This window comes from Caenorhabditis briggsae (genome assembly GCF_000004555.2).
Source record: "Caenorhabditis briggsae complete genome, chrI, whole genome shotgun sequence".
Lineage (NCBI taxonomy): Eukaryota > Metazoa > Nematoda > Chromadorea > Rhabditida > Rhabditidae > Caenorhabditis > Caenorhabditis briggsae.
The window spans coordinates 10,058,527-10,079,747 of NC_013489.2; the positions used below are offsets into that span (position 1 = coordinate 10,058,527).

General features: G+C 36.5%; 7 protein-coding genes across 7 annotated transcripts; 5 read left to right on the forward strand and 2 right to left on the reverse strand.

Moving 5' to 3' along the window:
* Window positions 1-483: 483 nt before the first annotated feature.
* On the forward strand, window positions 484-2,870 carry CBG12716 (the record flags this gene model as incomplete). The annotated part of the gene is made up of 7 exons (XM_045240895.1): window positions 484-571; window positions 714-878; window positions 924-1,104; window positions 1,148-1,241; window positions 1,941-2,056; window positions 2,106-2,298; window positions 2,784-2,870. The coding sequence occupies 7 exons, from the start codon at window positions 484-486 to the stop codon at window positions 2,868-2,870; spliced, it is 924 nt and encodes a 307-aa protein (XP_045094953.1).
* Window positions 2,871-4,461: 1,591 nt separating this feature from the next.
* On the forward strand, window positions 4,462-4,798 carry CBG25366 (the record flags this gene model as incomplete). Its single annotated transcript, XM_045240900.1, has 2 exons — window positions 4,462-4,581; window positions 4,628-4,798. 2 exons carry the CDS (start codon window positions 4,462-4,464, stop codon window positions 4,796-4,798), a joined length of 291 nt encoding a protein of 96 aa, XP_045099321.1.
* A 955-nt stretch (window positions 4,799-5,753) lies between these two features.
* On the forward strand, window positions 5,754-6,179 carry CBG25367 (the record flags this gene model as incomplete). The annotated part of the gene is made up of 2 exons (XM_045240907.1): window positions 5,754-5,882; window positions 5,994-6,179. The coding sequence occupies 2 exons, from the start codon at window positions 5,754-5,756 to the stop codon at window positions 6,177-6,179; spliced, it is 315 nt and encodes a 104-aa protein (XP_045099322.1).
* Window positions 6,180-6,769: 590 nt separating this feature from the next.
* On the reverse strand, window positions 6,770-8,315 carry CBG12718 (the record flags this gene model as incomplete). Its single annotated transcript, XM_002640161.1, has 4 exons — window positions 6,770-7,037; window positions 7,083-7,414; window positions 7,465-7,744; window positions 7,861-8,315. The coding sequence occupies 4 exons, from the start codon at window positions 8,313-8,315 to the stop codon at window positions 6,770-6,772; spliced, it is 1,335 nt and encodes a 444-aa protein (XP_002640207.1).
* A 716-nt stretch (window positions 8,316-9,031) lies between these two features.
* On the forward strand, window positions 9,032-9,638 carry CBG12719 (the record flags this gene model as incomplete). The annotated part of the gene is given in 4 exon segments (XM_045240919.1): window positions 9,032-9,117; window positions 9,167-9,235; window positions 9,288-9,549; window positions 9,564-9,638. 4 exon segments carry the CDS (start codon window positions 9,032-9,034, stop codon window positions 9,636-9,638), a joined length of 492 nt encoding a protein of 163 aa, XP_045094954.1.
* Window positions 9,639-10,144: 506 nt separating this feature from the next.
* Window positions 10,145-14,057, reverse strand: Cbr-lin-28 (the record flags this gene model as incomplete). Its single annotated transcript, XM_002640163.2, has 3 exons — window positions 10,145-10,510; window positions 11,055-11,261; window positions 13,917-14,057. The coding sequence occupies 3 exons, from the start codon at window positions 14,055-14,057 to the stop codon at window positions 10,145-10,147; spliced, it is 714 nt and encodes a 237-aa protein (XP_002640209.2).
* Window positions 14,058-17,946: 3,889 nt separating this feature from the next.
* On the forward strand, window positions 17,947-20,175 carry CBG12721 (the record flags this gene model as incomplete). Its single annotated transcript, XM_002640164.1, has 5 exons — window positions 17,947-18,013; window positions 18,658-18,759; window positions 18,803-18,954; window positions 19,297-19,916; window positions 19,962-20,175. The coding sequence occupies 5 exons, from the start codon at window positions 17,947-17,949 to the stop codon at window positions 20,173-20,175; spliced, it is 1,155 nt and encodes a 384-aa protein (XP_002640210.1).
* Between the last annotated feature and the right edge of the window lie 1,046 nt (window positions 20,176-21,221).

Sequence of the window (21,221 nt, forward strand, 5' to 3'; positions counted from 1 at the left end):
CGTCAAATGCGTTTGATAGGAACCGAGATAAATTAGTTCAAATTTTAAGGCCCTTCTGTTACAAGTTTTACAGAATTTTGAAAACACTTGTCTGAAATCTTCAGTATAAGAAAATACTGTTAAAAGGTTTAAAACTTTGAATCTGATATATTTCGGATACTTTCCCTCGAAACGTTCTCTGATGTGGTCCTTTTCGTTCAACGGGATATTTTTGATCCCATCCGCTGACATCATCCCTTCCCTACTGTCACCTTTATAAATCACTTACATCTCGTCCTGTCTGAAAAAGTGTTCAATGCGTTCAACTAGTTTCGTGTTTTCATGATTTCTGTGTCCTACCGTACCGCTCCCTGTATAAGAGTTATTTATGCAAAGTTGTCCTCAAACCCTTTGAACTGTGTTTCCGATTCAATTTTCCGCCTAGTTTTTCAGTTCTATATAATCATAGTTTCAGCGGAATTACAGTCGTGCAGTTTCAGAAAAATGATTGTCGGAATATTGGCTTGTGTAACGGCTGCTTTGGCTCTCGGATCTGTTTTTGCACCGATCAAAAGGTTTCCGTCCAGTGATGGTGAGCTAAAGTTATACTTTCCAAAATTTCAAGTGACTGTTTCTCGGCTTCTCGGAAGTTCAAACCTGGACAGGAATCCGAGATTTTTGTTAGACTTAGATTTTGAAAAAAACTGATTCCTGTTTAAAATTGAAATATGAAGAGCTGACAAAAACTTTCCTGAAAACGATCTTTGGAATTCTAGGATTTATGGTTCAATTCTTCATGGGCCTCGGTGGATTTCTCACTAGTTTAGTGGTCCATGCGATACTCGGGTTCCCACCAGTTTACGGTTTGGCGATGTTGGGAGGATCCGTTTGGTGTTTAGGTGAGGGTTCGTTTTATTCCGGAACAATTTGAAAAAATATTCCAGCCAACGCCTTCGCCATCCTCATCATGAACCGACTCGGACTAGCTGTTCCTATTCTTATCTGGAGTACTGTATCTTGTTTAACTGGGTGGGCAACTTCCAGATATGGACTTTTTGGTGTGCCAAAAGGAATTCCAAGTTCAGTGATTCTGAATTATATTGGTGTTGTTGTCCTGGTTGTGGGGTAGGTTTGAAAAGTGAATCATTTGAAAATTGATGATTTGCAGAAGCTCCTTCTTTTTGTTCATTAAAACAAAAGTGTACAAGCCGAAAATGGCTGAGAAGTTGGCTGCAGGAGTAGAGATTCCGTCAGAGAAAAGTGTAGGTTCTTTAAAATACCGTAAAGACTCTATTAGATAGCCACCCCTAATTGAATGCCAGCCTCTAATATAGTGCCACTGCGGATTTGATGTCACTGTTGTAAAAGTTAAAGAATAGCACAAAGAATCATTTTCTGGTTTTCTAGTTTTTTTAAGCTTAAAAGAGGTACTGTATTTGAAAAATGTGTCAGGATAATATCAAATTCCGAAATTTTTTAAAAATAAGTAGAAAAATCGAGAAAATCTCGGAAGTCGTTTTATGAAAGAATTGAAAATCGAGCACTTTTGTGATAAGTTTTAGTGGAAATTAGCTCCGGACAATATAGTGTCAGCCTCTAATTGAATGCCACCCCCTAATACAGTGCCACCCCAGACAATCTTCGAACAATAGAGTGCTATGGCTATCTAATAAAGTTTTAACGGCAGATAAAAATCTCTAATAAAGTCAAAATAGGCATTTCAAATTTGCAAAGTGTTTGATTAGATTCTGAAACAGAGAAAAAAACTTTCCAGCTAGCCACCCAAGCTTCTGGTGAAGACGACATTATTCAACACCCACACCATATATCTCCAACTATTCGGATCATGTAATTTTCTCTCGTAATTTTCCAGCTTTATCCCTGATTTTTAGTTGCTTCCTGGCCGCAATCTTCAGTGGACTATTCTACGGATCGATGTGCACTCCAGTGACCTTTATTAGAACCGACCGGATCTTTATCCGGGAGCCCCGAAAGAGGGTCTACCGTATCTTTTCTCGTTTTTCCTCGGAATCATGCCAACTTCCACATTGGTTTTGGCAGTTTACTCGGGTGTAAAGTGAGTTTTGACTTGTTAATAAATTAAAATTTTTTAATCCATCTTCTAGAAAAAACAACCCCTCTCTTCCTTCATACTTGGTGCTTCCATCGCTTCTTGCTGGTGTACTTTTCGCATTTGGAATGGGCGGATTCTTTATTGGAAATGAGAAATTGTCACAGACAATCTCCTATCCAATATGCTCTTTTGCACCCGGTTTGATTGTCAGTGCATGGAGTGTACTGTATTTTAAGGAGATTACGGTAAGTAGTATTATGGTGATTCGGAAATGGCTGATTTGAAATCGGCAAGTGAAATGGTTAGGTATACCGGTAGGATAGAAGAAAGTGAAATGGTCAAAAAAGTTTAATTTTTTTTGACTACAGGAACTTTATACTTTTTCCTGCTTCAAGACACTTTCATCTTTTGAACTGTTGGAGGAAAATTATTATATACCAATGGTGAAAATCAAAACTGCACTTTTTGGAATTTACAAAAATTCACCGGAAAACCTGTAATAGAAGGGCCCTCGCACTGTCACGTTTTATCTCAGTTTTCTTGGTCCATATAAGAGCTATTGAAAATGTATCAACTGATAAAATGTTTCTGATATTGTGATAAACAATTTATCAGTTGACAACTTTTTATATCTTTCAAACAAATCGAGATGAATGACACGAACTTTGAAGTTTTTTGGCCTTTTCTATTACAGATTTTACGGTAAAAATTAATTTTTTTGCATTTTCAGGGAAAACGAAACCTAATCCTTCTCGGCATTGCATACGCATTCACTCTGATTGGAGTCATCATGGTTACAGTATCCAAAGATCTTTAATAATTCCATTATACAAAATTATTTGTACATTTATTCAAACTCTCGACCTATCATAATTTTTCTACAAGGAAAATTATGAATTTTCTCAATAAAACCGGTTATATAATTAATTTAAAAATAAATCTCAATACAAAAAACCCATGACAATAGAAGATGTTCAAGGGATCAGAAGAATTTCGACTTCTTCTTGGACTTCCTTTTAAACTTCTCCAAAATATCGGTAGATTCAGAAGCATTTGAAATATTGTAGCTTCTGAAGAACTTGCCGTTTTCAATGTTTATTTTTCGAATGTAATCTGAATCCAGTAGAAAACGCGAGCTTTTCACTGGTTTCAGCTAACTGAAATTAAATTTCAGAGTTTTGGATTGCTGAAAATTTGAAATTCATAAGTCTTCGATTTTGAACTTCCTCAGTTTCTCAACCTCCGATTTTCTGAAATTTTAAGTCCCAGAATTGCACCGAAAATTTCTTTTTTTAATCTTTTTATTTTCCTTTTACTTTGTTTAAACCCGGCTCTCATGATATAATAATAATATATTTATTTTCTCGGAGTTTTTTATTTCAGATGTCTCTGTTTCTGGAGTGCCTGATTCTGGAGCAACAATCGTAGCTGTAACTTCTCCAGAGATTGGATTCTCTTCACGAGTTCTACCATTTTGTTTCTTCTTACTCGAACATACGTTCATTGAGTCTGTAGAATTATTTTTTTAACTGTAGACTGGGTTGGTTGGCGCATTTCTCGTGACGAGCTGTAGAAATACGCCAATGCCTCGGAAATGTATCCGTTGCGCTACCAAAAATCCAAAAATGTTGACTTCACAGTTTTCTCCATTTTGCTTTTTTTTTTTGAGATGGAACACTGTTGAATCGATGAATAATCGATGAATAACAAACCTATTTCTTGGGCGTCAACTAATCACAGTTAAAAAATAAGAAAATTCACAACCGTGATTTTTGCAAAATTTTTTTGAACAGTTTCAAAAAATGTTCCAATTATTCAGAAACGATACAAATAGCATTCTGACGAAATTTGACAGCTCAATTTCGTCTTTGGGCTCAAAAATCTCCAAATAGTGATTGTTGTAAGAACTTTGACAATCCCTAACTTCTTGAATATTGCTTGAAATTAACTGAAATCTATAGAGATAGGTTCAAATCTTGTATGTGATCGATTTAACAGTACCCCACCTCGAAAAGAGCAAAATGAGCGATTTTGAGAGGTTGAAGTTTTCATTTTTTAAACGATCGGATGCTGTAATGACCAACCGGTAAGATCATTATTTAATTTTTCATCAAGCTCTCATGAAATACTTTTTTACTGTGAAAGACCTTCCGTTTACTTACACGCTCCCACAACCGAGTTTGTCACCGCTCCGCTGCCAATCAGAGGAAGCATGAGGGTACATATAAACGGTGTTCGTGTATAGAGAGACGATAAAGAAAATCAGGCTTGTAAGGGTTAGGTGTTCTGGAAACTTCCAGATGAAAATTTTCAGCATTTTGGGGAAATGTACATATACAGATTTTGACAGGGTTCACAGTTGGGTGTCAACTAACCACGGTCAAAAACTTCAAGCAGATGAAGCTGATATGAGCGATGAGGTGATGACACAACATGAACTTATTAAAAGATTTTTCGTACTGGAAGATTTGCATTCAATGAATTACGGAGTTTATGCTGATGGAAGATTGTCGATTGTGGATTTCAAGGTAAGATTTAAGTTGATTTTTCAAAATGACTCACGTTTTCGTTTAGGTTGGTGACAGCTACGGGAATGCTGAAACATACTGGGAAAGTGGAAACAGACAAGAAAGGCAAAGAGTTGCCCGACAGTGTTTCGAATCCTGGAAGCTCGAAGAGATGGTTATAAAAGCAAAGGATTCCATCAATGAGAAAACTCTTCAGGATGAACGGGATTCAAGTTAAGCAGAGCCACGATTTAGATAAATACTTGGAGGAAATTCACAAAAACATTTCTTTGATTTCTAGTTTATTGTAAGAAATACGATGTCATGAAATAAATTTTTGTATGTGTTTTCATTCAATAATGGGGTTGTTCAATAAGAAGCAAATCAGCAAATTCCTATTTTATGATGGTTCGAACCCCGCCGTGGTTAAACTTTTTTGCTTTTTTCGAAATCAATTTTTGATTTCCAGTTCGGTCCTCTAGATATTTTATGATGCTTTTTGATGAATTTCAATGGTTTTCATAGTAAAAAAAAGTATTTCATGAGAGCTTGATGAAAAATTAAATAATGATCTTACCGGTTGGTCATTACAGCATCCGATCGTTTAAAAAACGAAAACTTCAACCTCTCAAAATTGCTCATTTTGCTCTTTTCGAGGTGGGGTACTGTTAAATCGATCACATACAAGATTTGAACCTATCTCTATAGATTTCAGTTAATTTCAAGCAATATTCAAGAAGTTAGGGATTGTCAAAGTTCTTACAACAATCACATTTTGGAGATTTTTTGAGCCCAAAGACGAAATTGAGCTGTCAAATTTCGCCAGAATGCTATTTGTATCGTTTCTGAATAATTGGAACATTTTTTGAAACTGTTCAAAACATTTTTTAAAAATCACTTTCAAAGATTCTGGGGACCCTTGGGAAATTTCAAATTTGAAATTCCAAAATCAATGCGAACTCTTTCACTGTGAGAAAAAAGAAAAGAAGTATAACAAAGAGAAGTGGTCCCACCTAACATCTACCTCTAGCTCACTAAAAAAAAGATAATCTGGGAAATTTCCAAATGATCACCAAGACGTTGCACACAATAATTTCCGTTTGGTTTTGGACGAGCAAGTACTTTATAATGACTAATTTTTTGTATTTCTAAAATCAATTCAGTCTAGTTTGGACCAGCTTGAACAAAATATTATGTCAATATCGATAATTAAAAAGGACTACTTGGATTTTTATTTTGCCGATGGTCGGAAGATCTTTGGTTTTGATTTGAAAATCCAGATTGTCCAAATTGGACTTCGTCATCTGGAGAAGGTCATTGTCGTAAGTTTTCAAAATTTTATTTTTTATAGAGAAGAGTATAATTGTTATTTTTAATGTATATTTTGCACCACTAGGTCAAAATTGTATTGAAATAAACTTGAATAATTTCAGAAGCACTCCAATTTTCCTAACTATGTAGAGATGATTGGTTATGCAGAAGAAGCGCGAAAAGCAAAATCAGACGGCAACGTTGCTGGAATTATATCCTCCGTTGATGCTGCTCTTCCACATCTCGAGTTGCTGAAATCATCTGACTTCTTCGTGACATATCCGAAATTCGAATCAACGCGACGTTAATTTAGAAATGATTTTTATCAGTACCTGGACTCGGACCACAAGCATATCGACTTCGCCCTTGAAAAATATTTTTCGAAGACGTTCGATGATAACGCTGAGTGCCCGACCGTCATCGTGAACTGTGAGAAAAAGTGGATTTCGCCACGAAATGCGACGAATTTTATGTTTAAAAAATATGCAAAACACATGAAAAAGGAAGAAAACGAAAAATTTTATTAATAATATCTTTTAAAATCCAAATTAAATTTTTAAGGCCGTTTTCGTTTTTTCGTGTCGGGACCCATCGACGAAATTGCCTGTGCGCCTTTACTCAACACTTCACGTGTTTTTTGCAAAATGTGTATTTTGCAAAACCCGTGAAAGCCCATTGCTCTCCCAGCCCTGAGCTGGATATATTCAAAAAGGAAATTTAAGAACTTTCTAATGATGTAGGTCATGACCTGTAACTTGACATTTCCAGATCTTTGAAAATTAACTTTCTCAATAAAAAACAGATATTCGTTATTTCTAACGGTAATCATCGTTCATTTAAAAATAAGTCACAATACAAAAAGAAACAGATGAACCGCGTAAAGAAGACGTTCAAGGGATCAGAAGAATTGGGACTTCTTCTTCTTGGACTTTCTCTTAGACTTCTCCGAAATTTCGATGGATTCAGAAGCAGTTGAAGTACTGTAACTTCTGGAGGACTTGCTGATGGTTTCCTTCTTTTTCTTCTTCTTGTTCTTCTTTTTATCCTTCTTTGCCTTTCTACTTTTGGAAGAATCCTCAGTCGTCTTCTTCTCCTTTCTGGTATGCTGCTCGGTACAAAAACTGATGCATCTGGTACAGCTGGTACAGGTGTTACATCCAATTGCGCTGAAAATTAAAATGGTATAAATTTTGATAAAATCAGAAAACTACTTTTTCGAGTAAATGGTTCTCAAACTGGAACTGGTCGATTCAGTCTTCTTCACCTTCACCACCTCCTCCTTCTTCTTCTTTTTCTTCTTTTCCTCTTCCTCTTTCTTCTTCCTCTCATCTCTTTCCTTCACAATATTCTTCAAACTTTGAGTCAGTTCTGCATTATCATACGGTCCCTCATTCACCGATTCCTTCAATCTTTTCTTCAGAACACAATCCTTGAGCAACAGCCGAACCTTCTCACGAGTCGCTGGAGAACGAGCACCCGGAAATCTGGTATCCGAACTGACACGTGTCAGTTTGATGGGCGGAGCCTCTTTCTTCTTCTCCTTCTCAAGTGTTTTAGGTAAGTCAAGTCGGTGTCTGATGGGGTGTGAGCAACTGGTGGAACAGGCGGTTTCATGAATTCAGCAAATTGTGGCTTCTTGGATTTCTCCTCCTTCTTTTCCTTATCTTTTCCAACTCCAAGAAGAAACTCTCTGACCTTTTTTCTAGTCTCCACAGATCGAGCCCCAGGGAATGGAGTGATTGCAAGAGAAGGTTTCAGAGGACGTCCACGATAATCAAAAGCTTCTGCAGTGAGAATCGGTGACATGGAATGGCTACGTTCAACTGCAGTTCTTGTGACGTCGGATGGAGATGGAGAGGAATCAGGAGAGATTCTGGAATTAAACATATTATTGAATGTACTTAAAATTGCTTGACTTGCGATGGAATGCTGTTTCGGATGGTTCCAGAATCACTCATTATATGACCACAGTCCATTGGAATTTGAAACTTTTCTCGGATCTTGAAGTTCAAGATCTTCAAATCATCCAGAATTCGCAACGACTTCTTGTCCATGCCTTCTGGTTCCTTCTTTCTTCTCAAACACGTCTTCCATTTCTTTGAAAGGATCACTGGACGAGATGTCATTCGTTTTTGATGTTTCGAAGATTTGTTCTTATTCTTACTCTTCCGTTTTCTGTGCTTGTTCTTCGTTCTTTTCTTCGTCTTATCACTTGTTCCGCTAACAGAAGACGTGGATCCCAGTGTGGTCCATGAAGAAGATTCAGGTGGTGAAGAAACGGAAGAACGGAGAGAGTCGTCGATTGGTTTTCCATCGGTAACCACACGAATTCTCATCATTTCCTCTTCCACGTCATCAGTGGAACGTTGATAGTAGATTGAGAGACCATTGGGACGATAGTCAAAACGAGTTCTCGAATGAGAACGTTTCGGAATCGATTTCATTTTTCTGTTCCGAGTGAATTCTGAAAGTTTTAAATTTTGAAAATCAGAAGATGTCGAGGGAGCAGAAACTTACGGTCTCGATCGCAAATCTCTTGCTTTGCAGGTTTTCTTCGCGGAAATTTATGAGAAACTGATTTCGAGTCGACAGCTTTGATTCGTATCAACAGTTGGCTTTTACGTGAATGGCCAGGGCCATCTAACAAAAATGGCCATCTAACAATAGGGATAAGAAGATGAAAAATCTTGGTTACTGTAGAAGACGTTGAATTAAGAAGAGCAACATCTTTTATTCTGGTACGAAAAAATTGGAGCTGCGGAAAAGAGAAATGGTCCGACAGCGACAACTATTGTAACCTAAAAATATTGTTATTTTTCGGATTTATTTTCTCGATTTTTGTACTTTTTCGGTCAATTTTTTCTCTATCAACACATTTTATTTTCCTGAACGAAATTTTTCGATTTTCTTCCATAATTTGTGGTTCTTTTCCTATTCTTATTCGAAAATTCAAGTCTTCTGTTCATCGCAAAAACCTCCTTTTGAATTTCCCACGGTTTTGTGAGGAATTCTCACAGAGCGCGTTTACATTACACTCACAATTTTTGGTTGATTTTCGACCTGAAAATCATCGTTTTGCATCGTTATTTTACTTTTTTGTTCATTTTCGGCCATGACCGTTCAATCAATAAAACAACGAAATAAATTGTATCTGGAAAAAATGAATTTGACCGACCAGTTCGTCACTCTTCATGAAAAACTTCAAAGCGAGCTGAATCTGGCGAATTTGTGTGTTTCTAAAGCGAAGTGAGCATTTTTATAGCTATTTTATTGATTTTATGTTGAAAAATTACAGGACAACACATGGAATCAGTCTGTTCAGTGTGAATTCGGTGGATACTCATGATTTAGAGCCGTCAGTGAGGTAAGAAGTGTAAAATCTGCCTAAGTTTAATTTATCAGCTTTTTTTTGTCAGAATCGAAGTAGTTGATGGAAAGTTTGAAGTTGTGAAGGAGCCAGAAGAGGAAGAAACGATGAAGAAAGAAGAAAATGAGGAGTCCTCTAAAAAAAAGAACAGCGGAGAATCAGAAGACGTTGAAGACGAGAAGAAGTCACCGTTCGCGGGGCAGTTCCGGCCGTTCGGAGTACTTGAACCGTCAGCAGCCAAAGATGCACGAAAAATGTATAAAAATGTCATTCAGGTATTCAATTTCTTTTTAAATATTTTCGAACGATTTGTTTATTTTTTCAGACAATCGTTGATTTGGTCTCCACTCAACAATCGATCATCTCCAAGTCTCGTGAACTCACTGCTGCTGATAACTGATCTATTTCTATTTTTTCTGTGATACTATTTCATCATGTGCATCAACATAATAAACAAAACTCTCGATTTATTTCAGCGCGCCGCTCGTCGTCGTCACATTAAAACGGGGTGAGGGGGTTGGAGATTTTCAGAGAAAAATGATTTCAGCAAGAGACAAAAAATAACATGAACACAATAGGTAAAATTCGACGCAAATTTCCTGAGTTAAATTATATAAATGGACAATTAAAAGTTTCAAAGTTTTAGAATCCCTGAGAGTGCAATTTTGAGGAGGTAGAGTGGTAGTGTTTTGAATAGAAACGGGGAGGCAGAGGAAATTTGAATAAAATGAAAAGTAAAAAAATCGAAGAAAATATAAAGAAAGAAGTAAGCATGCAAAAAGGAAAAGAAGATCGAAAAGTGCTACATAGGAAGATGATTTGCCAACAACTAATTGACAGAAAATCTTCCGCAATAGTTTACAATTAAAACTAAAAATTTAGTGGTGTTCTCCATGGTCTCGACGCCTATTTTCCAGCCTTGTCAGCAGTTTCAGTCTCCTTTTGTTCAACTAGTTTCCCATCCTTTCTTTCATTTTCTTCTGGAGATGAACGATCAGCTTCTTCTTGAGCGAGTCTCGCCGCTTCAGCTTCTTCGGCGGCCACTTGTTCCGGTCGATGTTTTCTTCTTCTTTCCGGGCACACAGAACTGACATGTTCTTCCGATCCACAGGTATAGCACACCTTGGCGTCAGTCTTCACATTCGGACAGCCTTTTGCCTTGTGAGTTGCAAACTTTCCGCATCGGAAGCAACGCAACGAGACAGCCTTCTTTCTTCCCAGCGGATGGATTCTACTTCCCTTCAGCCCTTGTCCTTCCACTTCTCCTGAGACCTGGAAACACAGATATTAAAGTAAACTTTTTAGTGTAACAGATTTCTTTTCATAATTCTAGTTATGACAACCCAATACAGTAAGATTTAACTAAATTGTCGGCCCAGAAAAGATTTCAAAATTTTGTTAACTAAAATTACCATATTCATCGTTTCGATATTATTCTGGTACTACAAAAATTGAAACTTCCGACCATGGTCACCGGCGTTTCTCTTCAACAGTTCCGATTCTTTTTTTCAAAACCCATTAAAGCAAGTTTAAACCAAACTATCGGTCACCAGGAATGATTTCAAGAGAGCTCTATAACTAATAAAACTTTCGTATTTATAGTTTCGGTGAATAATTATTTAGTTTACAAATGTTTTATATCTTTTACAGATGACTTATAGTGGTCAAGGTGGAACTTTGTGAGAGTCAATTCATAAAAATAGCTCTGGTTGGCAATGATCAAAACTCAATTTATATTTCCCTTAACTCCTTTACACTTTTGACAAATTTATTCCTCGTCATTTTAACTCAATTTCAGATTTAATTCTCTTCTTACCGCATAAGCCTCTTTTCCTTTTCCATTCGATCTCTCCTGGATGTAGTACGAGACACGTTCTCCCTCATCAAGACTTCTAAATCCTTGCATATTCAAATTGGATTGATGCACAAAAAGATCTTCCCCGGTGTTATCATCAATCACGAAACCATATCCTTTCGACACGTTGAACCATTTGCACGATCCAAAGTAGCGAGGCGTTGGTGACTGAAAGAAAAGGTTGGGAGGGATTAGGATAGGAATTTTCTCTGGGTTCTGAAAAAAATTGGATATGTTTCTTGGTTATTCTCATGAATCTCCTTTCACTGGCTCCAGTACAATGAATCCCTGATCAAAGAAGGAGTTTCTATTTTTCCAGAAGTACAAAAGAAAACGTATGATGTCAGAACAATGATTAGAAAAGACAAAAAATACTCAAAAATAATATTTTTGTTTCCCCTACGGTAGGTCCCTACTGATATCCCGCAAGGTCCGAACTGCTGGGGTATGCTGATGCGCTCTAATGAGAACGGGCGTGCTAAAGTTTTAGGCCGATGAAAAAACAAATAAATTAGGAGCGAGAGAATAAAATCTCAGTGAAATATAGTGGGTGTTGCTGAGAACAATTTTGTATCATTACGACGGGAAAAAATAAACCTCCAGCTGACACGCTACTTCTCAATAGAGTGCAATTGCGTACCACGGCAATTCGAATCCTATGATATCCAGTAATCCCGAATTATCTGAATAGTGATCACGAGCCAAAAACGGACCAAATATGACTCGAAAACTGATCATTTTGTTAGAATTTTTTAGTCCGTTTCTGACCCGATTTAAATCCCTTTTGGTCTGTTTTTTTTGTTTTTTGTCTGTTTTCTGGTTCGGTTATGACTTTAAAACGAGTTTTTACGGGTCAGAAACGAACCAAAAACGGACCAAAAACGAGCCAAAAGCTGACCAAAAACTAACTAAAAACGGACTAAAACAGACTAAAAATGAACCAAAAAAGGACCATTGCTCTCCATGAAAACAAAAAAGATATGACCTAATTTTGTAAATTATGATTAGCATAATCTAGTTTGTGTAGCCTTATAAGGAGAAAAACATTCTATCAGCTGACCATGAACTTTGAATTCTTGAGAAATTTTGAATAATCGAAACATATAATTGTTGGTTAATCATAGATGTATCATACCAAGCAATTATCTGATTATCTGATTGTCAGTTCAAAAAAAGTACCAAAGCTTTTAGAAATTTTCCTGATTTCAAAACTACTAACTTTTCGACCCGAGAATCAATAAGTAAACAAAACTTCGCTCTTCCACACACTCTACTATTTTTTAAAACGTACCAATTGGGATTTGATGAGTACAGGATTCTCCAGTGCAGCTTCAATCATCGTCTCCTAGGTGCTAATCACACGACTACGGGTGTTAGGGAAAGAGGAAAAAAGGACACCTATGTCCTGAGAGAATACAGAAACAACAATATACCAGTGAGAGAGAGAGAGACACCGAAGTGAGGGAAAAAAAGACAAATAATAATAGTAATAAAATGGAAGAGAGAGTGAGGATTCTGCAAGGCAAAAGAAACTAGTGGAAGAGAGAGTCAGAGAGAAATTGAGGGAAAAAAGAAGAAGAAGGCGAAGAATTGAGGGAGAGAGGAGCGCCGGAAAAGTTTTATAGATAATACGGATGAAAGAGAGACCGAGGCGAGGGAAAAATGCCAGTGGGAGACGAGGCAAATGGACGGCGGGGACCCCGAGCTGCAGTGTCGAAAGAAAACACGGAGAAAAGAAAAGACATTTCTCAGCTGACCTCTTTCTATAATTTCTCTCGGTTTCTTGTGATCTCTAATCAGACGAACAGACGAGGGGTTCCGCGCGGAAGTGTGAGAATAAGAGGAAGAAATAGATACCGTATTCCTTTTCGGAAAAGGTAATAATTCATAGAGAACAGAGGCAACAATGCACCTGCTTTTGCTAATAAATGGGTTTGATTGGGGGCCAGAGATTAATTCCCAGAAGTTCAAAATCTTGTTTTGCTTATTAAAATCAGAACGCTGCTCAATTTCAACTTAATGTCTTCCTCGGGGAAGGGAGCCAGATAAGAAATTGTTTTTAATTTCAAGATTTTAGGACAATTTGAGAAGCTGGATTACTGTAGAGATTACTGCAGAACTTTCAAAGAAGCGTTGTTGTAGGATTACTGTAGTTCCGTAAAACTACCAGACTTCTCCGGAATGTTTTTTATGAAACGGAATCCGGAATAATATATTTCATGGAATCCGGACATCTCTGACACCAATGTGTTTTGGTGGATTACTGTAGGGATTACTGTATTACGTTTAAGGTAGCATCACTGTCGGGATTACTGTAGTTCCGTATAACTACACTGCTCATTTTATCATTTTTAGTCCAAAATCATGATTTTCTAGGATTCACAATTACCGTACAGCCAACACCACCCCTTCAACTTTGAGGTCGATTATCTCGATTTCTTTCAAAGATGCAACAAAGTTTTCAACTGATGAATTTTTTATCATAATATCAAAAATTTTATCCGTTGACACATTTTTTATTACGTTTACAGGAACCAAAATAAATTAGGCTGAACATGACAGTGTGGGGGGGGGCCTTTCTGTTACAGGTTTTACGGTATGGAAACACACAAGGTTTTTTTCGAGATTTGAGAAGAATGAGAAATATTCACATCATTTTGTATTTTAAGACGGTGTATTACTGATAATTGAGTTCAAAGTTGAAGATTTGGGTAGGCTTCTAGTAGATGAAATACGGTACTTTTTGACATTTAAAATTTTTGGCTGCAAAATCCTCAGGCTCCCTCAAAATGGGGGATCAATATAACAAATTTCAGAACTTACTGGAAGTCTGTCAAATGATGGAATCCCCATTGTTTCCTCGAGACTAAGACCGTTGATGTCTGGAAGTTCTTTCGAAACGTCATCTTGTGGTGAATAACGTTCGTTTCCTCCGTTCCTTCCCTCCGATACTACTGTCGACATCCTGGAAAAAAGGCAATTTCAGAAGCTGTCTCAACAAAGCGCATTGCAGCAAGAACGGTGCAACATTTTTTTTCAAAAAAGATGGATAATAGTAGAACAAGAGTAGCGAGAGAAGAAGAGATAGAGAGATGAAAAATGGACGCCTCTTGGTATCTGACGAAGGGTCAGGCGCCGGGCAAGGCAAAAATTTAGAAAAATAGAGGACAATGGCAAATGAGGAGAGAAACAGAGAAAAAACAGTGGAAATGAGGATGGGGAGCAGGGCGCCGGAGGGCACAACCCGCCGGGAGAAGAAGAAGAGAATATTTGAAATGATGAGAAGGATTGAGAAGGATTGAGAAGATGAGGATATATGAGAAGAAATTAATGAGATGTATTTAAGGGATTTGACATTTTTTGGAGATTTTTGAAGAATTTAGGGGATTCAGATGAATTAGAGAACTAATTAAAGAACACTAAAAGTTAAACGTATAGGCCAATTTGATTCATTCGATCTTTATTCTTCAAGAAGATTTGAACTTTTTTAGACTCTTTTTTGAATTACCGTGAAACCTGTAATAGAAGGGCCCGCACACTGCCAAGTTTGTGCTGATTTATCTTGTCCGCTATGCAAGATATCAAAAATCTGCCCACTATTGATATTTTTGTGATGTTATGACAAACTTATCAGTTGACAATTTTTTTCTATCTTTCACAAGAGCCAAGATATGTTGCCTCAAAGTGAAGAGTTAGGGGCTCTTCTATTACAGGTTTTACGGTATTCAAATTGTCAAAATTTGAGTTTTTGATTTACTGAATTTTTGAATTTTTGGAATTATCTTGGATCTTATGAGAGATATCAAACATTTGTCAACTAATAAAATGTTTGTGATATTATGACTATCATTTTATCAGTTGATTACTTTTTTCCATATTTAGCAGGAACCGAGATAAATCTATTAAAGGTTTTACGGTAAATGCGATACGATAGCGAGACGCTGTGTGAACACTAAACACTGTACACCATTACTTCATAGTGCATACGCTAACTCCAAAAAACTCCGAAAAATTGAAAACAGAAAACTGAAAAAGGAAAAAAAAGAAAAAAGTTGGTGTAGATCCGCATCAACTCAATATAAGCAATTTTATCAGGAAACAGGTGATATTAAGAATAAAGAAAACTTTATTAGAAAAAAGAAAAGAAATAAGAGAACAAGAATAGAAAAAGAAGAACAAGACATACTTTTTTTTTAAAGATAAGAGAAAATTCGTCAAAGATAAGAAGAACGGAGAAGACGAAATTTGAAATTGAAAAATATGAGAGAAATGAAAACGAGAGATGATTTTTCCTGCAAAAAAAACGAACTGAGAAAAGGCTTCCATTGGATAGAGAAAGAGAAAAGAGACTGATAGAATCGTCAGTTGGTGGATCCGTCTTCTTTTTTCAAGAAGAAGAAGAAGAAGAAGAAGAAGAAGGATGGTGTTTTTTTTTTTGGGAGAAGCAAGATAAGAAAAAGAAGAGGAAGAAGAGAAACAAACCGATTTTCGGTGTTTGACACTTGCAAAGTGCATTTTATACTTGATTGATTTCAAACTGATAGATGGATCAATTTTTGGAATCATGTGATCCTCTTCTTTGGATCTTGGGAATTAGGAAGATTAAAGTGGTACATACTCTAGAAAAGTGGCTCAATAAAAGAACCTCTTGTTTTTGAGCAAGGATATTTTGCCACAGAAAAAAGTGAAATCTCTGAAATTCGGGATTTTTTAAGTTTTTGCTTCTTATTCAGAGGTTCCAACGAATTTTGAAAAATTCCAACAGATCCGGAAAACTGAAAACGAGGAATTGAACCGAAACACACATCTCGGTTCTCTTTTTGCTTGTCTCGTGGTGTCTTGTTCCCCAGTTGTTCTCTCATTCGCATCTCTCTCGAATCTCCTACTTCTTTTATGCTATTCTAACTGACGCCAAGGTTTTTGAAAAAAAAAAAGAAGAAGGCGCTCCAAGATGCGATCGGTCCGAGGAAGAGGACGGAGGGGTTTTATGGGATGCATAGAAATGCATAGAAGCAATGGAAAAGATGAATACGAGGACGAGGAGTTTTTTCAGGTTACGGTAGTTGGCGGAGGACAGTTCTCTGAATTTAGGTCATCTGAATTATCTGAACTGTTTTTTTTTCTTGTAATTGATGTATAATCAGCTCTCGCGGTTTATTAAAGAAGAAAATAGTGAAAAAACCAAAAAATCCTTGAGCATTCGTTGTAAAGATCAATGCATCAGGATAACAACAACAACACCTGAGATTTCTCCGGAAAACTCATGATTCGAGGAATTCTTAAAGTTTCAAATGACATTTTGAATTTTCTGAGATATTTTTACCGGAAAAAAATTGGACAACTTGTGAAATATCGAGCTGAGACTCGAAGAAGGTTCAGATCATGCGCCTTTAATCTTACTGTAAGCTGTTTCGTAAACATCAATAAATTGGTGATTTTTGACATGTTCCTTTGTTTTTTTTTTCAAGTTTTAATTAGGGATGTTCGGAAAAAAAATTCCGAATATTCCATTTCCGGAATAAAACTTATGACCGGAACATTTCCAAGGTATTTTTTTTAATCGAAACTAGAGTTTTGTAAACTACGGTATGTCAAAGGCGCATGCAAAAAACTGTTCTGTGGTCTTCGAGCGGAATTACTTCCAATACTATTTTTGCGTTTTCGGAATCTGTTTTTTTTTCAATTTTTAACCATTTTTTCCGCTTTTGTAATGAAAGAGTGAAAACTTTACAATTTAAATGTTTAAAAATTCCGAAATTTAGTAAATCGGAATTTCGACATTGTTCCGAAAAAGCTATTCCGAACATCCCCGATTCATATTCATTGAGGTCCAAATTTTTTTTCGATTTCTGAAATTTTCAATTTTTAGAATCCGTTTTCCCTAGATTTTTTTCGACATTTTTTCCCTTTCCTAAAAAAAATCGCAAAATTTATCGTATTTTTTTTTGTCAAATCAAAACCTTTCTGCAAATCAAAGAGAGCAGTGGGTAAGAACAAACAGAGTCTGTGAAGGGAGGTTATAACAAGAATATAGTACTAAAACCTGAGAGACGAACGACACAAACACGGATACTTCCTCCCTTATGTTATTTCTTTTCTAATGATGTTCGACCAATTGCTGCTAGTCGTTATCTACGAAAATATCTGGAAAAAGGCGATGGCGATCGATAATTAAGCTTTCGTTTCAGCAATTCCTTTTTTTACATAGAAGTTTCGTAATAACCTATCAGTTTAATTTCCAGGTCCCATCAAACTTGAACATTTTTCTGCGAAAATGTTACTTCAAGATGAAGAATTATTAGAGAAGCGACCCAGTTCATCATCACTCGAAAGGTTTATTCCAGAAATTCCGGTGAGTTTTTTGTTTCAAAAAATATTTATCTCAATTTAGCTTAAAAATACTTTTTTTTTCGTTGATCAACGAACGTGTTTGAAGTCTTGAAGTTTTCTCAAAAGCCAAACTCAATTCTTCCATTGACATTTGATAGCTTTTTTCCCACACCTACTTTGTGTTCTTTTCAATAAAATAAACTTCCGATGACTCATTTCATGACTTCCGATAACTCATTTTTCATCGGGAAGATTTGCATATAAAAACCGCCTATCATGCTGACCAAAAAAAGCCTTTTCAACAAAAATATTATTTACTTTTCGTCCCCTTTGAATATTCAACCGAACCTAAAGATCCATTTATTGTCGTCATAATTTCAACTGACTGGAATTTGAACAAACCAAAGAGTACCTAATCTCCCGACTAAATACTTTAGCCTTTATGACGAATATATAGTCTAGTATATCGTTTAATCTGTCATTCATACAAAATTTCCAGCAAAAAGTGAAATCTCGTCGAAAAATGCGGAAGCTGGTGTGCCTATCGGGAATCGTCTGCGTCACAATGCTTTTCTTCATCGCAGTCTCCAGTTGGTTTTTCGTTCGGGATTTAGGTGGTGTTAGATTGCACAGATTAATATATATATATATATATATATATATACTAATTAAAAATATATTCTAGACAAACACGAGGCGATTTGTAAATTTTCAGCTGTTTTTCAAAATTGCGATCAAAACATTCCGAAAACTACAAATTTTCCAGATCGCATTTTTACACCATTGTGTTTCTCACATTTGTTTTATTCTAAAAACACCAAATCGCCAGCGAATTTGTCAAAATTTTCGCGATCTCAAAAAACCCCAAATTCACAAAAACTCCTCATGCATGATTTTAGATGTCCTTATGTTCCTGCATGCTTTCTCAAAACTTATGTCTCAAAACTTATCGAACTTTTACTGAATGTTCCGTTGGTTCTTCTTACAGTATAACCTGTATTAGAAGGTCTCCATTTTCAGCTCAATTATCTAAGTATTCTAAACAATATATGAAAAATGTGTCAACTGACAAAACAGTTGTGATATTATGATGAACAATTTATCAGTTGACAACTTTTTGATATCTTTGACAGGAGCCCTTCTATTACAGGTTTTAATTGCCCTCATTAACACAATTAACCTCATCACTTGAGCTTAAAATATCTTTTCTAATGATTTGCCTCGTTATTTTCAGATGTTTCTTCACCGAATGAAGTCCCACTATGGAGTGCCAATGTGATGGATCCACAGAGGAATGAGAAGACTTTCAGAATCCTACTCGTCGGGGATACTGGAGGTAACTATCTATTTATGAGAAACTTTCAACCCTATTTCTTTAGGAATTCCAATTCTGGAGACCACTTGGGCGCAACGTGGAGTCAAGGAAACAATGGCTTTGATAGCGAATGAGAAGGATGTTCAGATGGTGCTCAACATGGGTGATAACATCTATTTTACGGGTCCAACCGATGAATTCGATCCGAGATTTGAGGTGAGAAAATGAGAAAAAAAATGTAGAAAAAATAGAGTGGTTATAAAAAAAGAGAGAATGGAAGAAATGCATGGAATGAGTCATATATTGTTCTCTTTTTATTGTGTGATAGCGATTTGCCACATTCTCTGCTACAGTTGTATATTATTTCTGTACAAAAATGGTCCCACAACGACAACTACAGTAACCTAAAAATTCTGTTTTTTTTGTAGATTTTTCTGTTTTAGTCTGTACGAAAATAGAGATATAAAATCCGGAAAACAGACATATTCTTAGATTACGGTGGTTTTCGTTGTGAGACCACATCAATGCATCGTTAAAATGTAATAAATTTCGTTCCAGACCCGATTCGAGGCAGTCTACGACTCTCCGAGCCTCCAAGTCAAATGGCTTACAATCGCCGGAAATCATGATCATTTTGGGAACGTTACTGCTGAAATCGAGTACACGAAGCATAGTCGAAAGTGGTACTTCCCGTCTCTCTACTACAAACAAAGCGAGGAATTCAACGGAACTCGCATCGATTTCATTATGATTGATACAATTTCATTGTGTGGAAACACTAAAGATATCCAAAATGCTGGCTTCATCGAAATGCTGCGAAATGAGTCCCATGATCCGAGAGGTCCGGCGAATGTGAGTGCCGCTGAGGAGCAGTGGACATGGCTGGAGACGATGTTGAGTCAAAGCAGTGCCCAATATTTGATTGTATCTGGCCATTATCCAATGCATTCCATGTCATCCCATGGGCCAACAGAATGCCTCCGTATTCGACTCGATCCACTATTGAAGCGATACAACGTCAATGCATACTTCTCAGGACACGACCATTCCTTGCAGCACTTCGAATACGATGGAAATGAGGGTCACAAAATTCACTACTTAGTTTCGGGAGCCGCTTCTCGTGCAGATGCCTCGACGAAACATGTCAAAGAATTCAGTAAAGATAATTTGAAATTCAAGTGAGTGTTTTAACTATTACAATGTATCTGAACTTCATTTTTCAGTTATCCCGAAAAATCCTGGTTCTCGTGGTCACCAGTGTCACAACTTGGATTCCGGAAAGGTGGATTCATCTACGCCGAATTTGGACATGAATCTGCTCGACTCGACTTTTATGACAAAAATGGAAAACAGTTGTACGCGACATTCATTCCTACTCGTCGTATACTAACAGAATTCGTTACGAAATCCACTGTTTCTCCATTTGTTGAGATTTAATGCTTATTTTTTCTCCAGTTTTTTTTCCATGATTTCATGTATAATGACTATTAAGCGGGTACTCGACTTTGTTGTGCATATCAGGATTGAAACTCATCTAACATTGCAGTCTTAGAGATACGAACGTTAATTTATTGATCTAATAAACCCAGTTTTATCAGCAAAAATTGCCCTTTTTTATTTATTTATTTATTGATTACGACCTTCCGTCGTGGAAAAAGAGAAAAAAGAGAAAAGGAATACAATACAATCACACAAAACACAGATACACGAATAACTAGACAACACATTCAATTAAAGTGGAGAACCGAATAGTAACACTATTTCCAAATAATAGCACATAACCATCAACACATACACGCATACAGAATAAAAATTATACCTGCAATAATGATTAACAGAAATAATAAATTATTTTACAAATTAGAGAGAGGGGGCCTTGGGTTCTCAATTAGACTCAGAGTGCGGTTGACAAAGAAGTTTCGCCTTAGTTTAGATTTTTGAGAAATCGTGTCTTTCTTCTAGTACGTGTTTCAGTTGACGCGAAAAATTCAGTTACGTTCAGACCTATTTTTTCCGATATCGTTTTTGATACCATTTTCCTGTCTATTGCTAAGCGTCTAGAGTGTAGTGAATTAAGGCCAAAGAGTAGGTTGCGCTCGCTCGCAGATTTATATTTCTTATCGTTTGGGTTAACATATCTTCCTAGTTTACGACTATACAGTCTTCTTGTGAAAGAGTTTTGCACTGATTCTATTAATTTAATATCTGATAATTTGAAGGGACTACTGATTACCGTACCATATTCGAGCACAGGCCTTATGAAAACTTTGTGTATTATCCTTGTCAGAGAAAAAAAAGGTTGAATCGAAGTGTATGCGATGTTTGTAAACAAATATCTGAAAGCGTAAACAACCGGAAACAGTTGAAACGAGTGCGGCAGTAACCCGGCGGGAAAATATTAAATTTACTCATTTTTTAGCTTTTCGCATATTTTGCAGCAAATTTGCGTCGAATATATTTTAAAATACCGCAAACAACAATGA